The 22,610-nt window shown below is 50.4% G+C and overlaps 1 protein-coding gene across 19 annotated transcripts in view; it reads left to right on the forward strand.

Moving 5' to 3' along the window:
• The window catches only part of EHMT1 (euchromatic histone lysine methyltransferase 1), a 140,852-nt gene that overhangs the window by 58,218 nt on the left and 60,024 nt on the right, over nucleotides 1–22,610 (forward strand). For 11 of the 19 annotated variants that reach the window (XM_064579041.1, XM_064579043.1, XM_064579042.1 and 8 more), the window contains 4 exons: nucleotides 3,954–4,020; nucleotides 11,371–11,927; nucleotides 19,824–19,995; nucleotides 22,322–22,479. In XM_064579041.1, the coding sequence (XP_064435111.1) occupies nucleotides 3,954–4,020; nucleotides 11,371–11,927; nucleotides 19,824–19,995; nucleotides 22,322–22,479 (954 nt within the window). Of the gene's footprint in view, nucleotides 1–3,953; nucleotides 4,021–4,058; nucleotides 4,176–5,056; nucleotides 5,081–11,370; nucleotides 11,928–19,823; nucleotides 19,996–22,321; nucleotides 22,480–22,610 lie in introns of those variants that run through there. The other 8 variants (XM_064579029.1, XM_045883626.3, XM_045883623.3 and 5 more) reach the window with 5 other exon arrangements.

Here is a 22,610-nt window from a genome sequence, read left to right on the forward strand (position 1 = left end):
ACATCCCGTTGGTTTTCTTTGAGGTCACGGGCTCACTGTGTTTATTTTGAGAAAACGTTTGGCAGGTGCCCAGTCTGTGTAGCTGTAGATCTTGCCAGTTCTTCCAAATGCAGGTGCCCAGTGAGTGACACAGCCCCCAGCCGCTGCCCTGGGCCTTTCCTGAGCGGTCAGCAGCCCTGGATTGCTGCTTGCTTGCCTTTCTGCCGCCGCCTTTATGAGAAGGCCTATGGGGAGATGGCTCATCTCACTGCTTCACCAAGGGCATTCTCAGGTGAAGTTGGCTTTACCTCCCTGAGTGCGTAGCATCGAAGAATTCAGTCACTTAGAAGTTTCATTTGGTGGCACCGTCTCGACTCCTGCTAAGGTGCCCAAGGAAGCACAGTGGAACAGGCAGGTGGGGTCCTAGTAATGAAGATAGCTTTGACCTCGTGGACCCGTGGAAGGGTCTTGGGACCCCAGAGAACTATTTGAGAGTGGGTGCAAGCTAGAGGTGGTTGGGATGCAGCTGTGATGGGCTGGGAGATGGGGCAAGGCCTGAGCACTCTGGGCCTGGCCCTGAATTGACTGTGGGAGGTCAGGCGGGCGCGGGGGTTAGATGTTGTGGCCCTCTGCCCACCTTGCTGAGATGTATGGCCAAGACCAGACCCTGGGTCAAGTCAGGTGCTGCTGATAAGCTTAGAGGGCAGGCAGATATGGGGGCAGGTGAGGCAGGCCAGGGCAGGAGAGGGTTTTTCCGGGTCCACGTGCAGGGGTATCAAAGGCTTAGCTCCGTGGGGAGTCCAAGAGCCCACCCTTGGGCTCTGCCAGTGTGGCCACAGCTTCTCGTTTCTCCACACTCTGTAAACCCAGATTCTTTGTAAACTCTCCTACTTTTAATTTTTTTTTTAAGATTTATTTATTTCGGAGAGAGAATGCACGCGGGGGGAGGGGAAGCAGACTCCCTGCTGAGCGCGGAGCCAGCCCAGCTCCATCTCCTGACCCCAGGGCTCAGTTTCTGGACCTGGAGATCATGACCTGAACCGAAACCAAGAGCTGGATGCTCAACCAGCTGAGCCACCAGGCGCCCCTAAACTCTCTTACTTTTAAACGTTGATAGTCGATTAAAGATGGAAACTTGTGTAGGGAAGCTCTGTGAAGCTGTCTCAGTAGTGGTTCCTTGGTGACCTCAGATCTGCATCCACCCAGCAGCCAGGCTGTGTTTTTGCCAGCCCAGGTGTAGCCATCTGGAGCTGGAGATGGACAAAAAGCTTCTACTCAGCTGGTGGGGAAATCTCAGGGCTGGAGATACGACGGTGGACAACTGTGCGATTCGGCACCTGGTGCTCTAGGAGTCTTGAGAGTCTTGGATTTTCCTCGCTCCCCCCTGGACCTGGTCCCGTCTTCCAGGAGCCTCAGTTCTCTTGGTGGGGAATGGTAAAGAGGAACCCACGTCTGTGCATGGTGTGCTGGTTGCTGCTGGGACAGGAGGGGGTCCGCCTTTGAAAGGGGATTCACTTTGACAACCACCAGAGCTTCAGCTGTGCATGCTGGGGTCAGCTTCCTTCCTCCCTACCATGTTCCTAGATCTAAAGCCAGTATCCCCACCCTCATCCTGCTGTTAGACTCAGGCCACCCACCCACCCACCTTGCACTGTCAGGATTTCCATAGCCTCCACCCCGAGCTGGAGAGTGGCAGGACTTGAAGTCTGTGCAGAAGTTCTGCTTGGTTCTGCTGTTGCCAGTACAGGATTTTGTTACTGGTTTGGGCTTCGTATTCCATCTTCAACCCTCTCTTGGTTGGTGTTGATTTTGTAGGTTTTTAGCCCTTTTGAAATGGTGATGAAGACCACGTTCCTTCTTGCTAGTACACATAGGCTCAGTGCACTGAATTTGTGAGGGTTCTCTTCTTTCCGCTCTGGTCGTGGACTGAGCTCACGTGGGCTCAGCCTCTGGGCCTTTGGACTTGTAGATGTGCACACTAGCAGTACCCTGCTCTGCTCTCACTCATCCTCCTTCATTCAGGCAGCAAATCCCGGCTGTGCATCTCGGCTGTTGCAGAGAATCCACCCAGGCGTATAGCCGTGCGGGAAACAGACATGGAAGTGGACCCAGTGGCCTTTCTTACTGGGTCCTCTTAGAAAGGCCCCAGTGAGGGGCGCCTGGGTGGCTCAGTCGTTAAGCGTCTGCCTTCGGCTCAGGTCCTGATCACAGGGTCCTGGGATCGAGCCCCGCGTCGGGCTCCCTGCTTGGCGGGAAGCCTGCTTCTCCCTCTCCCACTCCCCCTGCTTGTGTTCCCTCTCTCGCTGTGTCTCTCTCTCTCAAATAAATAAATCAAATCTTAAAAAAAAAAAAAAAAAGGAAAGGCCCCAGTGATTGTTACCACATGCTCATCGGTTCCTTCTGCATGCCGCTCATTGCCGACACATTGGGCTATGTCAGAGAACAGGACAGGCCTCTCCTGTGGAACCCAGAGTTTGCGTGTTGGTGGGGCGGACAGACAGGCTGGGTGGTGTGTCTGATGGTTGGGGGCACCAAGGGGGCAACAAGGCAGGGTCCAGGAGAGGCTGTCTGATAAGGTGATTGGCCTGTTGAGAGGCTGTAGGGTGCAGGGGCTGGAGGCTGGGGTCAAAGTGTGGAAGGGGGAGCAGAGGCTGGGCTCTGTGGCTTTCTGCCGACAGTGAACACTTGTTTCTCCTTGGTGAGCTGGGAAGACCCTGGGGTTTGAGGAGGGACACATCCAAGTCTGATGCCTGCAAGGAAGTATTCCCCATCTTCTGGGAGGAAGTCTCTGAGCCCCTGGATTTTTCCTTGGTGCCTGGCACTGTGAATTCTGGCTTCCTGTGGCAGGAGTGGCTAAGAGAGGGCTTACAGTAAGAAGGGGGTCCGCCTTTGAAAGGGGATTCACTTTGACAACCACCAGTGGGGCCACACGTGATGCTCTAGGGAAAGGTGGGAGGGCCGCAGGAGGAGCTGGGCCATGCTCGTGCCCTCTCTTGTCCTGTGTACCTGGGGAGATGAAGTCAGGTCCGTTTAGGAGCTGCAGGTGGGAGCATTCTGGAAGCACTGAGGAAGGAGGGGCTTCATGGGACCGGAGGCTGCTCTGCGACCTTGAGGTGGCTTGGTGGTCCAGGGCGACAGGGTAGGGCACTGTCACTGCTCTTGGACCCCACACTTGGCGTCAGTGAAATCAGCAGGGAGATGATTCTGTAGGTTCTGTAGGAATGTTCTGGGAACGTGTTGTGGTGTCTTTTGGAGAATGCATTCGAGATGTTAGACAGGCGTTATGGGAGTTGTGCCCTTAGATTCTGAAACTCTTAAGTGGGGAGCCTGGAGGGTCTGTGTCTCCCCCCTTTTCCTTCTCCATGGACTCATGGTGATGGCTGCCGCTGCCCCTGGAGGGACCCAGTCAGGAATGTTTTGTGTGTTTACATTCACTTCTCCAGCCAGACTCTAAGCCTCCAAAAGGCAAGAAGCTTTAAAAAGCGATCCAAGAGACCTTTCGTAATTCATGCCTCCATGTAGTAGAGCAAATATTTAATGATTCACGTTTTTATTGAATTTTCTTGGTTTATCCCTTTTTGCAATTTTTTGTAGGTTGTTAGACATTTGAAATACTTAGATGAATTCTTGTCAGCAGCAGAATGCACTTTGATATAATTTGTAGCATTCCTATAACAACCAAAACATTTGAGATTTCTAATTATGTAAGTAATGCATGAATACATTCTTATTATTAAAAAACTATCTCCAAAAATACAGGTAAGATAGAAGTTTTCTCAGGCTGGTTTCTGAATGTCATTCCTCCTCCTGGAGGTGACTGTTATCTGCCGGCTTGAATATCCCCTAGCTGTCCATTCATCTGATAGTGAGTTTTTATCTGGATCCAGATACAACGTCCATCTAGAGAAATCATGGTGGAGAATTGCTTAGTCTGCCTGCCGGTGAATGGAGGCTGATGGCTGTTTCTTCTCTAGCAGGCAGTTCCGGCGAAGGGGGAGACGAAGCAGGATTGCTGCGTGAAAACAGAGCTGCTGAGGGAAGGTAAGGGTGCAGTTTGCTCCTGCAGGAGAAGTGGCCAGAAGACCTGTCGCTCCGGCATCTCCTCACCCGTCCCCGGCTCCTGACTTGTTTGCTCTCACCTGGGTTGCTGTATGGCTTCCCGCCTCCCATTCCCAGATGGACACAATGGCACACACGTAAGATCTGCTAGAGAAGGGAACCTTCACCAAAAAGTGAAAAGCAAACATCTGGTAGATCCTTGTCTTAAGTGCACCCAGAAAACTCAGAGTGAGAAGGGCCACGTGGGTGTTTATGGCAGCTTTGTTCTTTTTTTTTTTTTTTTTAATATTTTATTAATTTATTTGACAGAGAGAGACACAGCGAGAGAGGGAATACAAGCAGGAGGAGTGGGAGAGGGAGAAGCAGGCTTCCCGCTGAGCAGGGAGCCCGATGCGGGGCTCAGTCCCAGGACACTGGGATCATGACCCGAGCCGAAGGCAGACGCTTAACGACTGAGCCACCCAGGCGCCCCAGTGGCAGCTTTGTTCTTATCACTCAAAGCTGAAGCCACGACCTGTGGTGCATACGGTGGGCGGGTCTCAGCAGGCCAGGAGGAGGAACAGCTTCATTCTCACAGCAACACAGGTGATACTGAGCCTGTTTTGCTAAGTGAAGGGGGCTGGACCCGTAGGCCATGTGCTTTGTGACTCCCTTTGTATGACATTTTGGACAAGGTAAAACCAGAGGCTGGGAAAACAGCCTATTTGCCAGGAGGTGCAGGGAGGCTGGAGAGGGCAAGCCCTGTGAGGAGCTGTGGTGGGAGGCACTCTGCTCTGTTGGTTAGGGCTGTGGAGCACACCGTGACAGGTGAGTCCCACTGTGTCACACAAGCCACGTGGGGGCTGCTGAGAAGTTCATTCTGGAGAGCCGCGTCGTGACTGGACCCCAGGAGGCTGATGGCTCGGGACTGGTGCAGACACTGGGTTTCGCTTGGCTGTGTCTGTCGGGGGAGATGGGCGAGCAGCCCTGCACTGCCGCGTGGTCGCTGGAGCTGAGCAGATGAGCAACATATCATCCCGTCATCCTCCCAGCTGCCCATAAGGTTAGCGCAGGAGGAACCTGCCCGAGATCATGGCACTGTCCTCCTCACTGACACTGGGCGCTGCTACAAGCACTTTGGGTGTTCTGGCTGCATGCCAGCCCAATGATGTGTGGTTCTGTCTCTCTTCTAAGGAGGGGGAGCTGAGACAGGGTGCACTGCTGGGTTCAGGTCACCCAGGCTGTCCGACTGGCAGCTAGGCCCCTGCTCGCGTGCAGGTAGCGCTGGCCGTGGCCACTGAGACCACCACGTGCACGTCAGCAAGCGAGATGAGGACTGTGCTCTGATGGGCAGAGAGCTGGGCCCGTCTCACCAGGCCCTGCAGGTCGGCCCTGTGTGTCTTGTGGGTGTCAGCCTCTGAGTGCCCTGGATGCAACCCTGCACGGCCTGGTGGAAGGGTGGCCTTCTGAGGGCCGCCTTGCAGTCCATGCTGGTGGCTGCTCGTCTGTGCCTGTCCTGAGCCGTAGCGGGGCCACCCAGCATGCATTGCTGCAGCCCTGTCTGCTTCCCAGGCGGTCCAGGAGCTGCTCTGATACCTTTTCACACCCACATAGCCACCTTCTCCCGTGACCACCATGTACACATCCAGGGGCCACTGTGGGTGAAGGTGGAACCGGGCACCCCAGCGGTCCAGGCCGTAGGGCAGGGCTGTCCTTGTAAGTGCATGACTTGTGCATAAACACATGTTTGTAATAGAAATGCTTCCGATTCTAGTAGAATTCTGGGGACTCTGGGAGCAGGCTGGGTCTAGAGACTGGGCAGTGCCTGCTTTGCTTCCTAGGACTATTTCTAATGCCTCCTCTCTCCCTGTTGAGAATCCTGCTCTCTGGAGGGACCCCAGCTCAGGTCTGACCCAGCCAGGCACTTTCCTGGTGGACTGCAGGGCCTCTGGGTACTTCATCCAGCCTGCCAGCTCCCTTGTACTATGCCCCCTGGCCAGCTGTGGGACTTGCCACGTCCCAGAGCTGCCCCCACGCTGGTCTACCCACACCTTTGCTCTTGGGAAGAAGACCTGCCTCAGGGTTTCTTTCTGGTGCTGTGCTTCCCTCCACTGCTTGAGGGATTCTCTTCCATGGGCAGCCATGGTCTCCAGCTCTTCTTCCTTCCCCGCCTCCTCCCTGCCGGCCCCCCCCCCGGGCCTTTCCTAATAGAAGTTGTGGATAAATAATGCCAGGTGCCCATTTTCCTCTCTCCTACACTGCCCCTGAACCAAGGCCCTGACTCCTCCTTTTGAGGAACTGTTAGACTGCACAGTTTACACTCCCACCAGCAATGTGGGAGGGGTCCGTTGTCTCCACTTCCTGCCATACTTGTTACATCACCTGCCGTTTTCATGATGGCCGTCCTGGTGGGTACAAAGTGGTATCCCGTTGTGGTTTTTTTTTTTTATTCTTATGTTAATCTCCATACATTACATCATTAGTCCTAGATGAAGTGTTCCATGATTCATTGTTTGTGCATAACACCCAGTGCTCCATGCAGAACGTGCCCTCCTCAGTACCCACCACCAGGCCAACCCCTCCTCCCACCCCCCTCCCCTCTAGAACCCCCGTTGCGGTTTTGATGTGCATTTTCCAGACGATTACTGATGCTGAACATCTTCTCATGTGCATATTAGCCCTTTGTATCTTTCTGGAGACGTGTCAGTTTGGATCCTTGGCCTGTTTTTTAAATTGGTTATTGATTTTTATTGTTGAATTGTCAGAGTTCTTGATGTGTTCTAGATACACGTTCCTTATCAGATAGTGGCTTGCAGATGTTTTCTCCCATTCTGTGGCTTGTCTTTTCACTTACTTGACAGCATCCTTTGAAGCACAGACGTTTCTGGTTTTTTTAAGATTTATTTGGGAGAGGGAGCGCGTGCTTACGTGCACGAGCCGGGGGAGGGGCAGAGGCAGAGGGAGAAGCAGACTCCCCGCCGAGCAGGGAGCCCGACGCGGGGCTCGATCCCAGGACCCCCCAAGATCATGACCTGAGCCGAAGGCAGACGCTTCACCGACTGAGCCCCCCAGGCGCCCTGTATGTTTAGGCTTGTAAGAAACTGCCAAACTGTTTTCCGAAGCCATGGCACCATTTGACATCACCGCCATTGTGTATGGCCGTGACATCCTGTCCTCGTCCAAGTTTTTTATTTTTTATTTTTTTAAAGGTATTTATTGAGAGAGAGAGAATGATAGAGAGCGTGAGAGGGAGGAGGGTCGGAGGGAGAAGCAGACTCCCCGCCGAGCAGGGAGCCCGATGCGGGACTCGATCCCAGGACTCCAGGATCATGCCCTGAGCCGAAGGCAGTCGCTTAACCAACTGAGCCACCCAGGTGCCCCCGAGTTTTTAATTACACCCATCAATGGGTGTCATGTGGGATCTCTGTGCTGGTTAGATTTGCTGTTTAAATTTTGAGGAGTTTTTAATCTTGATGAAGTCCAATTTATCACTTTTCCTTTTAGGGATTGTGCTTTGGTGTCAAGGATAATATGCCTTGCCTAGCCCTAGATCTTGAAGATTTTTTCGTTTTTTTTTTTTTTTTCTCGAAGTTTCATAGTTTTACATTTTACATTTATGTTTTTTCTCTATTTTGAGTTGATTTTTATAGGTTCATTTCTATAATCAATCTTTCAAAACTCAGTTATTGGTTCCCGTAGTTTGTAGATTACTTTGGATTTTCTACCCAGGATCACATCAGTTACAAATAAATTTTGCTGCTTCTTTCTGACCTGAATGCCCTTTGTTACTTTTTCTTGCTTGCTTGATTGCTCTGGCCAGAACCTTCAGAATAATGGGTATCAGTAGCAATGGTAGACAGCCACCGTTCGGGCCTCTGAGAGGAAGAGTACCGTTCCCTTCTTTACCCAGCCTCTCACAGCAAGCTGACCCCACGTGGTGGGCTTTCCCACGTCCGGCATGCCTCCGGCTCTCTGTGACACCTGCTGGGCAGCCTGCAAGTCAACTCAGTTTTGACCCCACAGGTTAGGGGCTTGGTCCCACCAGACTCTCCCCACTTCAGACGCCGGCCCCAAGTAGAGGGTCCCCAGGGTGCACACAACTTGCTGCACAAGGAACTGTCTATGAATTGGAGGTTCCCACAACCCCTTCCTCGAGTTCGTAGAACTCTGGGAAACATGTATGCGCTGTCACTGGTTTGTTATAAGGGCATGAGTCAGGAAGAGCCCAGTGGAAGTGATGCATAGGGCGGGGTGTGGGGGGGAAGGTCACGGAGCTTCTGTGCCCTCTCTGGGTGCACCATCCTCCCCACGTGGGTGTGTTCACCCACCTGGACGCTCTCTGAACCCCATAGTTTAGGGATTTCTGTGGCGGCGTCATCACGTAGGCGTGATGGATTATTAATTCAGTCTGCAGCCCCTCTCCCCTCTCTGGAGGCTGGGGGTAGGGCTGAAAGTGCCAAGCTTCTGACTGTGGCTTCGTCTTTTCTGGTGACCATCCAGAGTCACCTCAGGAGCTGTCAGGAGCCACGGGCAGAGACCAGATATCTGTATCTTGTTACATCACACTATGTAATCACATTTATCTTTCCTTGTTTCTGTTACAACTTATGCTTTTGATGTGTAACAAAATTTCCCTGTTTCTAGGCCACAGATCTGTTTTCTACATTTTTCCTTGTTAACTTTTGAGTTTTTCAGACTACCTAGGACAAGTATTTCCCAGACTCAGATGTGTGGATTAGCCTCCAGAGGTCTCGGTGAGGCCCAGATGTGTGGAACCCAGCTTCAGAGATTCAGAACCAGTAGGTCCAGGCGTGGCCTGGGAAATCTGCCTTCTAGCCAGCAGTCCGTGCCCTGCTGCCTTGGGCTGCTGTCCTGGACCCCGCTGTGCCTACTGGACACCCCAGCCCCCTTGTGGTGGTGCTGTGGGGAGGCCTGTTGCATCCTTCTCTGATTCAGGGATTCTGTCTTCCTGTGCCTTTATTCTTCTTTTCCATGATTTGCTTTGCTGTTTGGGAAAATCTGTCCCTCTACGTTTTAGAACAAAGTGGTGGAGTTTCTCATAGACTGATGGAATTTTGATTGGGTATCACTGAACTTACGGATTAAATTAGAGGCAGCTTGACACTTCATACTTTTGTCATCCCGTTTAAGACCATGTTTTCATTTAAAATCTTTTTCTCCACAGAGGCCTTGAGTAATCTTGTCTAAAATTTTGTATTCTTTATAGTTTTCCCTCTTTTGCAAATAGTATTTTTTCCCCTCTCATATTTTCAAGTTAATGCCAGTGCAGGAAAATGCCCTTGAGTTTTGTAGCTTGAGTTTGAAGTCAGCAGTCTCCCTGTATTCTTATGTTTTAATTGCTGATTGATTGCATTTTTAAAGTAAATGATGGTTTTGGTGCAGAGGCCAGAGTTCTTCCCTTTGTCTCCAGTGCCTCTCATTTCTGTGTTCCCTCTTGTGCCAGCCGGTGCATCTGTTTTTGTGTGAGATGTTTGGGGCATTTCTGATCTCACATTGAATTCTCTTTCTTTCTTTTCTAAGATTTTATTTATATATTTATTTGAGAGAGAGAGAGAGCGAGCGTGCGCGCGGGAGAGTGAGTGTATGCATCTGCATGCGAGCAGGGGGAGGGGCTGAGGGAGAGAGAGAAACTTAAGCAGACTCCACACTGAGCGATCCCAGGACCCTGAGATCATGACCTGAGCCAAAACCAAGAGTCAGACACTGTAACCCACTGAACCGTCCAGGTGCCCTGAAATTCACTTATTTCTGAATAAGCGTATGTTTCCTGCAGATCGTGGTGTGTGGTCTTTGCCAACTCCATCCAAGTAAGGACCTGCCTATTCTGTCTTGCTGAGGGTTTTTTTAAAAATCCTTAATTAATAACTGTGTTCATTTAGAAAGTATTTGCTGCACTCGTACTATGTCCCAGGCCCTGTTTCTGTCTCGGGGCACATAGTGGACAAACAGACGAAACTCTGTCCTTGCAGACCTCACACTCTAGGGCAGAGGAACAGATGGTTAATATCATAATGATGGGGTCTCCTGTGGGAGCCAGTAGAGTAAAGGGACTGGGACGGGTGGAGTCTTGAAGTTGACTGAAGCTCTTTCTGCATCCAGTGGTGTAATCATGGGTTTTCTGCTTTAATCTCTCAGTGAGGTTAGATTATTTGTAGATCTTCTGATATAAAATACATTTATTTATGACTGGTTTTGGAAAAGGTCTGTCAAGTTGTCCTCAGAGACCGAGCTTTTATAGAGAATAGGCTTGTAGTCAGGTATTTGTAATGGGCCTTCTGGCTGATGTACTGAAAATATGACCCTCTTTCTTGGTTTATTACCCATTTTTTTTACGTTTGTTCTTGTGAGGGTACTTCTGAGGCCTTGCTTCTCTGTCTTTAAACCATGCTCAGTTTTATTTTACGGTGGTGTTTGTGCCTGGTGGATGTGCAAATCTGTGTAATGGGTTTTGAGATCTTGCTATCTTTTTTTTAAAGATTTTATTTATTTATTTATTTATTCATGAGAGACAGAGAGAGAGAGAGAGAGAGGCAGAGGGAGAAGCAGGCTTCCCGCGGAGCAGGGAGCCCGATGCGGGACTCGATCCCAGGACCCTGGGATCATGACCTGAGCCAGAGGCAGACGCTTAACCATCTGAGCCACCCAGGTGCCCAAGATCTTGCTATCTTTTAAGAATTAATGTACTCAGCAAATGGGGAGTCTATCTTGTGCTTCTGGTTTTAGACTGTGTCCCCCACGGTAGGACTACAGGCCCTGGCTGGACCTCGCACACAGGATGGAAGGGTAGCTGGCACACCAAGCTCCGGGCGGATTGCCCTGTTCAGGGTTTGGCCTTCTCCAAACTTTAACAATTGATTTTCAAAGTTAGTGACTAAGACATCATTTCATTATTACTTTTCTTTAGATTTTAATTTTTTTTTTAAGATTTTATTTATTTATTTGAGAGAGAGGGCACATGAGAGGGGGAAGGGTCAGAGGGAGAAGCAGACTCCCTGCCGAGCAGGGAGCCCGATGCGGGACTTGATCCCGGGACTCCAGGATCATGACCTGAGCTGAAGGCAGTCGCTTAACCAACTGAGCCACCCAGGCGCCCCTTTAATTATTATTTTTAAGTAAGCTCTGCACCCAACATGGGGCTTGAACTCACAACCCTGAGATCAAGAGTTGCATGCTTTTCTGACTGAGCCAGCCAGACGCCCCTAAGACATCATTTTATATATAGTCTATTTGAACTTAAATCTTTGTACATGAAATGAGATGATTTTTCCTTGGATAGTTTTATGTAAACCACTCAAGGAATGGTAACTGTGTGTGGGTCTCCTCTGTTCACAGAGCTCTCTATGGCAGCCGATGGAGGCTCAGCAGAGAAGCAGGGCGGAGAGGCCCCTGTGGCCGCAGACAGCGAAGCCAACGGGTCCTGTGGAAAGAGCGAGGCTAGTGGTCACGTGACTGCAGCACCGCAGACTCAGGAGAACACGGTGGTCAGCCCACAGGAAGGGACCAACAGACTAGCTCGGATAGCTGAAAATGGGGTTTCAGAAAGAGACAGTGAAACGGGGAAGCAAAACCACATCAACACAGATGACTTCACACAGACTTCTGTCATCGGGAGCAATGGGTACTTCTTGAATAAACCACCCCTGCAGGAGCAGCCCATGCGGATTACCAGCACTTTGGCTTCCTCGCTTCCTGGTCATGCTGCGAAAACCCTTCCCGGAGGTTCTGGCAAAGGGAGGACTCCCAGTGCTTTTTCTCAGACGCCAGCCACAGCGCCGGCCAAGCTCGGGGAAGCAAGTAAAGACGCAGAGGACAAGAAGCCCACGGCCCCTGGTGCCGACGTCAAGGTTCACAGGGCACGGAAGACCATGCCAAAATCCATCCTGGGCCTGGTAATGCGATCCCTGTCGGGATGGGGTTGCTCTCGTGTCTGTCGTGTTGTTTCCTTCCTGTCTGTGTTCTCTTCTGTCACAGTGACGGCAGATGGACTCCGTGCGTGACGGAGAAAGGCCAGTAAATGGCAGTAAATGGCAGAGACAACAGGTGGTTGTCTCTGGGCCTGGGAAGGTTAGGAGAGGCTGCTGACAGTTCAGGCATGAACGATGAGCAGACGACCCCTCTCAGCCCACTTCTGGGCTTTGTGCTGCTTCTGGGTGCCTGTTGCCCACTAAGACAAGATGCATCACGTGCTTGCACAGAGACCTCTCCTCTTCTGCTTTGGGCCTGGGGGCTTTCATTGCAGTTCGGGGAGACTGAGCGCCGATTCTATCAGGAAATAAGTAGCCATGAAGTTGGTTAGGTTCTTGATGTGACAGAAGGAGGGGACAAGGGCACACTGAAGACATGCCCATGCCTCTGCTTTCATGCCAGGCTCCTGGGCGCAGGGAACAGGCAGCGAGAACCCAGCATCGTGCTGGGTGAGGCAGCTTTTGCCATCGGCGGGCATTCTGTGCCTGTGCCTGGTGCGTTTTCTCAGAATGTCCGCAGTCATGTTTGTTTTTTTAAAGATTTTATTTGTGTATTTGTCAGAGAGAGAGAGCGCACGAGCAGGGGGAGCGGCAGGCAGAGGGAGAAGCAGGCTCCCCGCCGAGCAGGGAGCCCGACGCGGGGCTCGATCCCAGGACCCTGAGATCATGACCTGAGCCGAAGGCAGATGCTTAACCCACTGAGCCACCCAAGCGTCCCCACAGTCGTGTTTTTCCCTCCCAGTTCTATGTTGATCTGGCTGGGGATGAGTTCTAGTCTTTAGGTGTGTTCCCTTGGGATTTCTTGTACCTGGCATTCCTGGTGAGCGTACTCAAGCTAGTCTGACTGTGTGGCGTTTCCTCTCTGCAACCTTCCAGGGCTGCACGAACAGGCCTGTGCCCACGGGCCCTGTCAGTCTGAGATGTAGGTCTTTCCTCAGTTCTAGAAAAATGCTTTGTGCAGTTTTTCTTTCTGTGGAGCTCTTGACATGCTTTGATTTCTTCTTTAGCGCTTTACATTCTTGCTATTCATTCTATATATATATATATTTTTTTTTTTTTTAAAGATTTTATTTATTTATTTGAGACAGAGAGAATGAGAGAGCCAGAGAGCACATGAGAGGGGGAAGGGTCAGAGGGAGAAGCAGGCTCCCCAAGGAGCAGGGAGCCCGACGCGGGACTCGATCCTGGGACTCCAGGATCATGACCTGAGCCGAAGGCAGTCGCCTAACCAACTGAGCCACCCAGGCGCCCTATTCATTCTGTATATTGGTGATTCCAGTATCTCTAATTAGCTTATTTAGTTACATTTTGTCTTACCCTTCAAAAGACGTTAGTGACAATTCTTTTATTGTCTCTGCTGTGACTCCTGCTTCCTCAGGTGAGAGTTTGTGTTGATGTTTCTCCCCAGAGGTGTGCTCGCCTTTCTTTCTGTGGTTTTGATTGCCTGACTGTGAGTTCCACCGCATTTCCCGTAGCTGCCGGCAGTGATTGTGGGGACCAAGGGTGCACCGTGGGGCTGCACTCCTGACCGCCCCACGGTGCTGGGCCCCTGGAGCTGCCGTGGGATCCCTATTTTAGGATAGCCAGGGCTCGGCAGCCCGACTCCCGTGTCTCACTGTGTGGGCCTCACCCCTCCTGGTCTGCCTGGCCCTAACTTGGTTTCCACCGTTTGCGGTATTCTTGTGTATGTTGCACAACTTGAAAAAACTTTCTTAATAATTAGGAATTCACAGGACGCTGCACAAATAGTATAGAGAGACCCCATGTACCCTTCACCCGGTCTCCCCCAGGGTAACATTTTACACAGCTAGATAGAGCACAGTGTAGATTTCTGTGAACACCAGCACTGAACAGCTCCCAGTGCCTCCCTCCATCCCCACCCACCCTGTCCCCAGTGTCCCCAAGCCCTGTTCTCCCATCTCCACAGCCGGGTCCCGTCAGGTGTTCTGTAAGAAGGTGGGGCCTTTGAGAGCAACTCTGTTCCTGTGAGACCGACCACATTGTGTCAGTGGCTCCTTTCCTTTTCATGCTGAGGGCTTTTCTGTGGTGTGTATGTCCCAGAACTTAACTGCTCACAGGTTCAAGGGCATTTGGGCGTTTTCCAGTTTGGGGCTGTTACATTAAAGTTGCTCTGGACATTTATGTACAGATTTTTCTTTTCTTTTTTTTTTTTTTAAAGATTTTATTTATTATTTATTTGACAGAGAGAGACACAGAGAGAGAGGCAACACAAGCAGGAGGAGTGGGAGAGGGAGAAGCAGGCTTCCCGCCGAGCAGGGAGCCCGATGCGGGGCTCGATCCCAGGACCCTGGGATCATGACCCGAGCTGAAGGCAGACGCTTAACGACTGAGCCACCCAGGCGCCCCTCTTTTTTTTTTTTTTTTTAAGATTTTATTTATTTATTTGAAGAGAGAGACACAGCGAGAGAGGGAACACAAGCAGGGGGAGCGGGGGAGGGAGAAGCAGGCTTCCTGCGGAGCAGAGAGCCTGATGTGGGGCTCGATCCCAGGACCCTGGGATCATGACCTGAGCCGAAGGCAGACGCTTCACCGACTGAGCCCCCCAGGCGCCCCTTGTCTTTGCTCAGATTTTTCTTTAGACAGAAATTTTCATTTCCCTGGGTTAAATATCCAGGAATATAATTGCGGGTCGTATGTTAATTGGATATTTAGCTTTGTAAGTGACTGCCAAACCAGATGCCCCACGTTTCACATTCCCAGAAGCAGGATATGAGCAGTTTGGTTCCTCACATCGTTGCTGGCGTTTGGCATCGCTGCTAGTTTTTATTTAGCTGTGACACCTCGTCATGGTTTTAATTTGAATGCTCCTAATGGCCGGCGATGCCGAACATCTTTTCTCGTGCGCTTTTGCCGTCTGTATGTCCTTTTTCGTGAAGTGTCTTTCATACCTCTTGCCCATTTCACAGCTAATTGTTTTGTGAGCTTTCAGAGTTCTGGGTATGAGCCCTTCACCATGGACCCGTTTGCAGACTTTTCTCGGCCGGTGACTTGTCCTCACCCTCCCGGGAGGGTCTTTCCTAGAGGACAGGTATCTCATTCTGACCAAGTCCACGTCGTCAGTGTTTCTTTCTTTTATGGCTTGTGCTTTTGGCATCATGTCTGTAAACTCCCCACCTAGCCCTGGGTCCCAAGATTTTTCTGTAATTTTTAAGGAAGTTTTTAAATTTTTATAGTTTTGTATTTTTATAAATATATGGTCTATTTTGAGTTAGTTTTTGTATTAGACATCAGGTTTAGAGTAACATTCATTATTTTTGCCTGCCATTTTTTGGGTTACCATCATCAATTTTAAAATGGAAGTCAGAAACTTTACGTTATTTATCTGTCTCCTTGAAATTATACTTTTATTCTGTTCTCATTTCCAGGATTTTATTCTAATACATGTTTATTCTTGGGCATCTTTTTTTGTCACTCTGTCATATTCCTCTGAGGAAAAAAAGGCAACTTGAAATTTAACTTCAAGAAATTTCTCTGACTGTATAGGCTTATCTAAGTGTTAGCTGTGTGCTGAGTTAGTATAATTGTTAATGATGTGCAGTTGATCGTCACACATACCATTTGAGTCAGCTGTAGGGACAGAGGACAGGCGGGTGCTGAGACTTCAGAAGTGGATTTCCTAAAGACACACCTGGGAACTTCATCTGCCCCTGGGGCCCCATGGGAGGACGGAGGGCACAGTGATGTAGTGACAAGTCCAGGCAAGTCAAGGCAGTGGTGTTCCCAAGGGCCCCTCTGATATGGAGCCCCTGGCTCCAGACCTGGCCTCTCCTGCCCTTGGAGTTCCCTGCTCCCCGAACCCAGTTCAGTCTCGTTTGGTTTTCTTGGGAGACCTTGTTTTATTGAAAATGGTGTTTTAAAATCAGTCATTCCAGTGATGAGTGTTGCAGGCTTGTGATAATAAAACCATTTTGTTGGTAAGAGTTTAAAAATGAAGGCATGTTCTTGCTGCATGGCTGATGTCCCTTGGCAGTGTGGAGGCTCCTTCTCACCCAGTGTTGGTCCTGTCAGAAAAGCACCAGCACAGGGTGCAACTCATTCACTGTTTGGGCAGAGAAAGCAGAAGCTTCTGGAAGGGAGCCTTTTTCCCTTGCATTGAAATGTTTGTTACTGTGTTGCAGACTGTCTCCCTAGTTGAATTGTGCAACCTTTGGGCCTCAGCATGGTGGCCCTCCTGCCTTCTCCCTTTTCTTTTTCTCTTTTTTTAAAGATTTTATTTATTTATTTGACACAGAGAGCGAGAGCGAGAGAGGGAACACAAGCAGGGGGCGTGGGAGAAGGAGAAGCAGGCTTCCTGCCGAGCAGGGAACCCGACTCGGGCCTTGATCCCAGGACCCTGGGATCATGACCTGAGCCGAAGGCAGACGCTTAACGGACTGAGCCACCCGGGCGCCCCTAGCCTTCTCCGTTTTCATCCCTGTCACCATTCTCCCAATCCGCTTTCACGCATAACCGCTGCCACTGGTATTCTCTAGGTTCTGGACAAAAGATGTGGCCTTGTTCTTGGAGCTCTCAGCCTGGTTAGAGAGGTAGTTTTGAATGCCGAAACTGTACAAGTCCTTGTTCGTTGCCACTGGAATTAAGCATCTGGAAGGAGAAGTAGGCTGGGCTAAGAGTGTTCACACTGAGCCGACAGGGGTCTGGCTGGTGGCTCCGGGACTGGCCGCCTGGCGGAAGGGCAGAGCCGATGCACAGAACACTGGCAGGGTGGGGTGGGGTGGTGGGTAGGGCCAGCAAGGGCCAGACCCTGTAGACCTCCGGCACCTGGGCCAGAGCAGTTTGTGGCCACCTCCCTCTGTGTGGGGGGCTGGGGCTGGCTGGGTGCTCAGGGCTCCATCACAGCAGTGGGTGCCCCTCCATGCAGTCAGGTGCCGGCCTGCTGTCTCCGTGGGAAGTAGATGTGTCTTTCATCTTTTTTGCTGTTGTCAGAGTAGAGCCCTGACAGAGTCTAGCATCTTCACCCAAGTTCAGCAGCTCGTGATTTTTTTTTTTTTTCAGGTTTTCAGAAATAATCTCTGAAAGATTTTGTGTCTAAGTGAGAATTAGCCTCACATGACTGTTTCCTCCTCAGGTTTAATTTTTGCCCCTCATTTATGTATACTTTAAAATCATCTTTTGCATTTCTTGTAAGAAGAGATGGTGGAGGCTGAGAGTCATTGTGGCCACACAGTCAGTGGGGGTAGTTTGCAGGAGACAGAAAGGAACATTACCTGACTCCTTTGCTCCAGCAGTGACTTCTTTAGGGACAACCTGGTATGTTTGAGAGAGACTGAAGGATTTTACAGAGTTGACAAGTTACATGTGAACTGTGCTCTATGTGCCTAGGGCAGGTTAATTATGAAGGTGGTGGGGAAGACGGTGGTGTTGGGCGAAGAAGGAAGGGCACTCCAGGACTGGGCCACATTCCCTACCAAGCGACAGACAGGGTCACTGAGCTGAGTGTGAGTAAGTCCCCCAGGCTGTCGCCCCAAGAGCTGGAATCCAGGCCATCCTCCCAGGTAGGCTCGCTTTTAAGGGCAGGGATATCAGGGGCCTTTACACTGTTGTGCGGCCCTCCTCTCTCTCTGTCCCCAGAACTCGTTCGTCTTCCCAGGCTAGACTCTGTTCCATCAAACCCTGTTCCCAGCCCCCACCCCCGAGTCTGTGGGTCCGACTCCTCCGGCCTCCTGAGAGTTTCCACTCATACAGAATTGGTCTTTCTGTGCCGGGCTGATCTCGCTCAGTACCACATCCTCCAGCTTCATCCACGTTGTAGCAGGTGTCGCGACTCCTTCCTTTTCAAGGCTGAATAATGATCCATGGTGTGGACGGACCACGTCTTGTTTATCCATTCACCTGTCAGTAGACGCTGGGACTGCTTCCACCCCTTGGCTATTGTGAGGAGCGCTGCCGTGAACACGGGTGTGCAAATACCTCTTCAAGATCTGCTTTCAGTTCTTTTAGATATATATCCAGAAGTGGAATTGCTGGATCACGTGGTAATTCTATGTTTAGCTTTTTGAGAAACTGCCGAACTGTTTTCCACAGTGGCTGCACCATTTTACATTCCCACCAACAATGGTTCCAATTTCTCCGCATCCTTTTCAACATTTTGTTTTTAATTGGGTATAATTGACAGTTTTCTGGGGTTGTATTCTTTTGTTTTTTTTTTTTAATATTTTATTTATTTGGGAGAGAGAATGAGAGAGAGAGCGCGCGCACAAGAGGGGGGAGCGGGAGAGGGAGAAGCAGGCTTCCCGCTGAGCGGGGAGCCCAATGCGGGATTCGATCCCAGGACTATGACCTGAGCCGAAGGCAGTCGCTTAACCAGCTGAGCCACCCAGGCGCCCCTCTTTTGTTTTTAACAGTCGCTATCCTAATGGTGTGAGGTGATACCTCATTATGGTTTTGATTTGTATTTTCCTGATGATCAGTGATGTTGAGCATCTCTTCACGTGTGTAGTGTATGTCTTCTTTGGAGAAATGTGTGATCAGATGCTTCGCCCATTTTTTAATCAGGTTGTTTGTTTTGTTGTTGAGTTGTAGGAGTTCTTTATATATTCTGGATATGAATTCCTTATCAGGTATGTGATTTGCAAATATTTTCTCCCGATCTGTAGGTTGCCTTTTCATTCTATTGATTGTGTCCTTTGATGAACAGAAATTTTTAATTTTGATCAAGTCTGATTTATCGGTTTTTTGTTCTTGTTGCCTGTGCTCTTGGTGTCCTATCCGGAAATCATCGCCAAATTCAACGTCATGAAGCTTTGCTCCTCCTTCTTAGAGTTTTATAGTTTTATTTATTTATTTATTTATTTATTTATTTATTTATTTATTTATTTATTTATTTAAAAGATTTTATTTATTTATTCATGAGAGATAGAGAGGCAGAGGGAGAAGCAGGCTCCCCGCTGAGCCCGATTTGGGGCTCGATCCCGGGACCCTGGGATCATGACCTGAGCCGAAGGCAGACGCTCGACGACTGAGCCACCCAGGCGTCCCGAGTTTTATAGTTTTAGATCTTTGATCCATTCTGAGTTAGTATTTGTATGCAGCGTAAGGTAAGGGTCCAACTCCATTCTTTTGCATGTGGAGATACCCCTTTCCCAGCACCACTTACTGAAGGATGCCTGTTTCTTCACTGTTGATTGCCCCTACTGTGCGTATGATAAAACTTGGTTAAATGGAACTTGACATGAGATCCAACTGTCTCAGGGCTGTAGGTGATTTTAGGGAAGCCAGTGGAGGGGAGAGGGTTAGTTGTGTCTAGGCAGTCCAGAATGAAGGCAGCACCGCTAACAGGGATGAGGGTTTTAATGACCGTACCACAGGCAGCCAGGGTCTCGGAAGGCTGAGACTGAAGACCGATTTAGGAGAGCGGTAAGACCGTGAACAAAAGGTAACTTCAAAAGTGTAGTCTATTGTGGGGGCTGTTGCAGCGGTGAAAGCGATAGACTGTGAAAGCACCTTACTTAGTAACACATTGAGCTACGTCAGCGGTTCGCAGGCCAGTGGACATCATTTCGGGTTCATGTGCCGCCTTTGGTCACTGCCGCCGCCGCTTCCTTTTGCTCCCTGTCCCCGTCAGCGCCATCTTTGGCTTGTAGACGCTGGCCCGTATCCTCCGAGGGGTGACCGGGTACGTGCGCGTCAGAGCCAGGGGCTCTGTGATGACGGCAGGCTTTATACTTTGTCTTCTCTCTTTCATCTCCTCTCTTGGTCACGGCAAGATTTTGAGGAAAAGAGCTGCATTTTGGGGGCATGTTGTTTCAGTGGCCATCTGCTTGTGTGTAATTACGGTTATTCATTGTCTTTGTTTTGAAGCATGCAGCCAGTAAGGATCCCAGAGAAGCTCGAGAAGCTCGCGATCATGAGGAGCCAAAGGAGGAGAGCAACAAAACTCTTTCTGATTTTGGACGACAGCAGCTTTTACCCCCCTTCCCGCCCCTCCATCAGTCACTACCTCAAAACCAGTGCTACACAAAGTCACAGACAGGTAACAGGGGGACCCGACAGCCGTCTTTGCTCTGATGGTGGGTTACAGCCCCGCACCTTGCCGAACTAGAAGCGTGTTGACTAAGTGCGTGTGTGCCCTAGATGCGTGGCAGTTGGAGTCCTGGCCCTTCTGTCCTCACCTGTAGACCTGCAGAGGAATGTCGGACCTCTGTTCTAAAAACTTGACTAATCCCTGCATTGCTTCCTACGCTTGTCAAGCTCAAAATGAAGGTTGTTTTCATTGAGTCTTATCCCCTTGTTCTAATAGGGTAGAAGACTCTAGATTTGAGAACGTCCCTCTGTTTATAAATTAAGTGCTGTTGGGAACACACCGTGTATTGTGGAGACCTTTGAGTTAAGGCTGTGGAGAAGGGTGCTTTGGTTCTGTTACCAGCCACTTTCCCTGGGTGTTTCTCGATCTTTTGAGCTGGCTTCTGTTCACGGTCAGTTGAGGGGATGGGTGAACGTTTGATCCCTTGTTGGGGCCTTTGAGGAGGTGGGGCTGCATGAGTGGCCCCACAGGGAGGATGCTGGGGTGGCGTATCTCAAGCGAGGGGCCTCCCTCTGGAGCCTCCAAGATAGCCACACTTCCTACAGAGATGAGGTGACTCTCCCCAGTGCAGAAAGGCCCTTTCTGTGACGTCTTCATGCAGGTCAAGCACTCCTGGTGTGGTCACCTCCCGGGAAGGGTACCAAAAATCACAACTTCCATGCCTGCAGGTGTCTCCTTTTTCCTAGGGAAGCGTCATCACAGCTGCTTTGCCTTATTACAGAATCACTGGTGCGCCTTTCAGAGTTGTGGGAAATACAGAAAGCCTACCTGCTGGTCCGGTGTCTGGGGATGGACAGGGCTTGTGTGGACACAGCCCCCCGTGACTGTGTCCAGGCTCTAGACCACTCGGTCTGCTCTCTTCAGACCTCACTCCTCCCCGCCCTGCGCTGCCGTCTTCCCTTGGGGGTGGAGGCGGTGTTGGAGCCCCCTCGTCCGAGCTTAGATTCCACGTCATCTCCGTTAGTGTTTTAAACCACTGTGCGCATGGCCCCAGAGGTTCTGTTCGCCTCCCATCCTGCCGCAGCACAAACAGGAAGGCTATGCAGACTCGCTGAGGGCTGCAAAGCGCATCTTACTCTCCGTCCTGTGACTGCACAGGATGCGCATCCCTGCCTGGGCACATCCCTGCATGGCGCCCAGTCACACTGTTCTAGCATGAGATGGACAGAGCTGCGTTTCCTCGTGACCATTTATGTGCCCAGAGCCACCCCAGTGAACACAGTGCAGGGCTGCGTGTGTGATTGTCCTGGATGTCCTGTGTGGCCCTCAGCCTGGGGTTGAGGCACATCTGGTGTCCTCGGTTCCCTGTGCTCACGGGCTGTCTGTGTGGCCCTTGTCATGGTGTAGTTCACGCTCATGCATGCTCTTCCAGCGCTCTTTTCTTCACTTCTTAGAGTGAGAACAGAATGGAGCATAGGTTCTGCAGTCCTTTAGTACAGTGCCTCTGTTAAGTGGTTTTCACATTTTTTAAAACCCTGGAACTTTTAAAAAAATAAAATATTATAGAGAGCCTCATTCTATAAAGCCAGTCAGCCTGGAGCTGCTTTATCTAGAACAGGGTGGAGAGCCCTGAGTCCCCAGGAGCCCCAGCTTGTCTGGAAACCCCAGACCCCCGGCTGTTTGCTTTTTCCTGTGCTGTGTCTTCCTCGACCTTCTGTACCCGCATAGTTTGCTTCAAGGATTTCTCTCCCCTCAGTTGGTGAACTGCTGGGCAAGGTGGAAGGTGCTGGGGAAAGGGTCCAGGAGAGGACAGACTGGCCAGTGTTGCGTGGCTACACTTACCTTAGAGGTGGACACATCTGGAGACTGTGCCGTTTACTCCTTGTCGTGGGTGAGAAGTCTGTCAGGCGGGCAGATGAGGCCTGTCCCCAGTGACTGGCATTGAGGCCACTGTCCCTCCTTAGCCTCACTCTCGCAGCCACACTGTTCCCGGGGACGGGACCGTCCCGAGGCAGGGGACTGGGTGTGGGAGGTGCTCCAGGGCCCTGCTTCTGATGATCGGTGAGTTCTCCCTTGCACTTCTCCTGCTTATAGCAGGGTGATCATGTTGGCCGTCCACACAGCTTAGTGTTTTATTGTGAGTTAAGCAGATGATCTGTAAGGTACTGTCAGTTTTCTCTGTGCAACTTAGGACAAGTGAGAAATGCCTGTCACTGTTGTGGCATGCTGATGATTTTGGTAATCAGATTTTGTGAATTATCACCTACCTTTGAAAAACATTTGAATGGTATTTCTTTTCCTTTCTTGTCCCCTTTTGACTTTTTTTTTTTTTTAGCTTGCTTGCCTTTTGTTTTAGCAGCTGCAGTATCTCGGAAGAAAAAACGAAGAATGGGAACCTATAGCCTGGTTCCTAAGAAAAAGACCAAAGTATTAAAACAGAGGACGGTGATTGAGATGTTTAAGAGTATAACTCATTCCACTGTGGGTTCCAAGGTAAGGCATGCCTGCGTTGTTTGTATGTGTGCTTGGAAATCCACGTTTGTGTCAGGACCTCTCTGGCCACAAGAGCACCACGTGAGGTTGTCCATAATTTGATGACCTCGGTCCCTTTTGAAGGAACCCAG

The sequence above is a fragment of the Mirounga angustirostris genome, unplaced genomic scaffold (genome assembly GCF_029215605.1).
Source record: "Mirounga angustirostris isolate CCGP_5_RB_7025 unplaced genomic scaffold, mMirAng1.0.hap1 SCAF_15, whole genome shotgun sequence".
Classification (NCBI taxonomy): Eukaryota; Metazoa; Chordata; class Mammalia; order Carnivora; family Phocidae; genus Mirounga; species Mirounga angustirostris.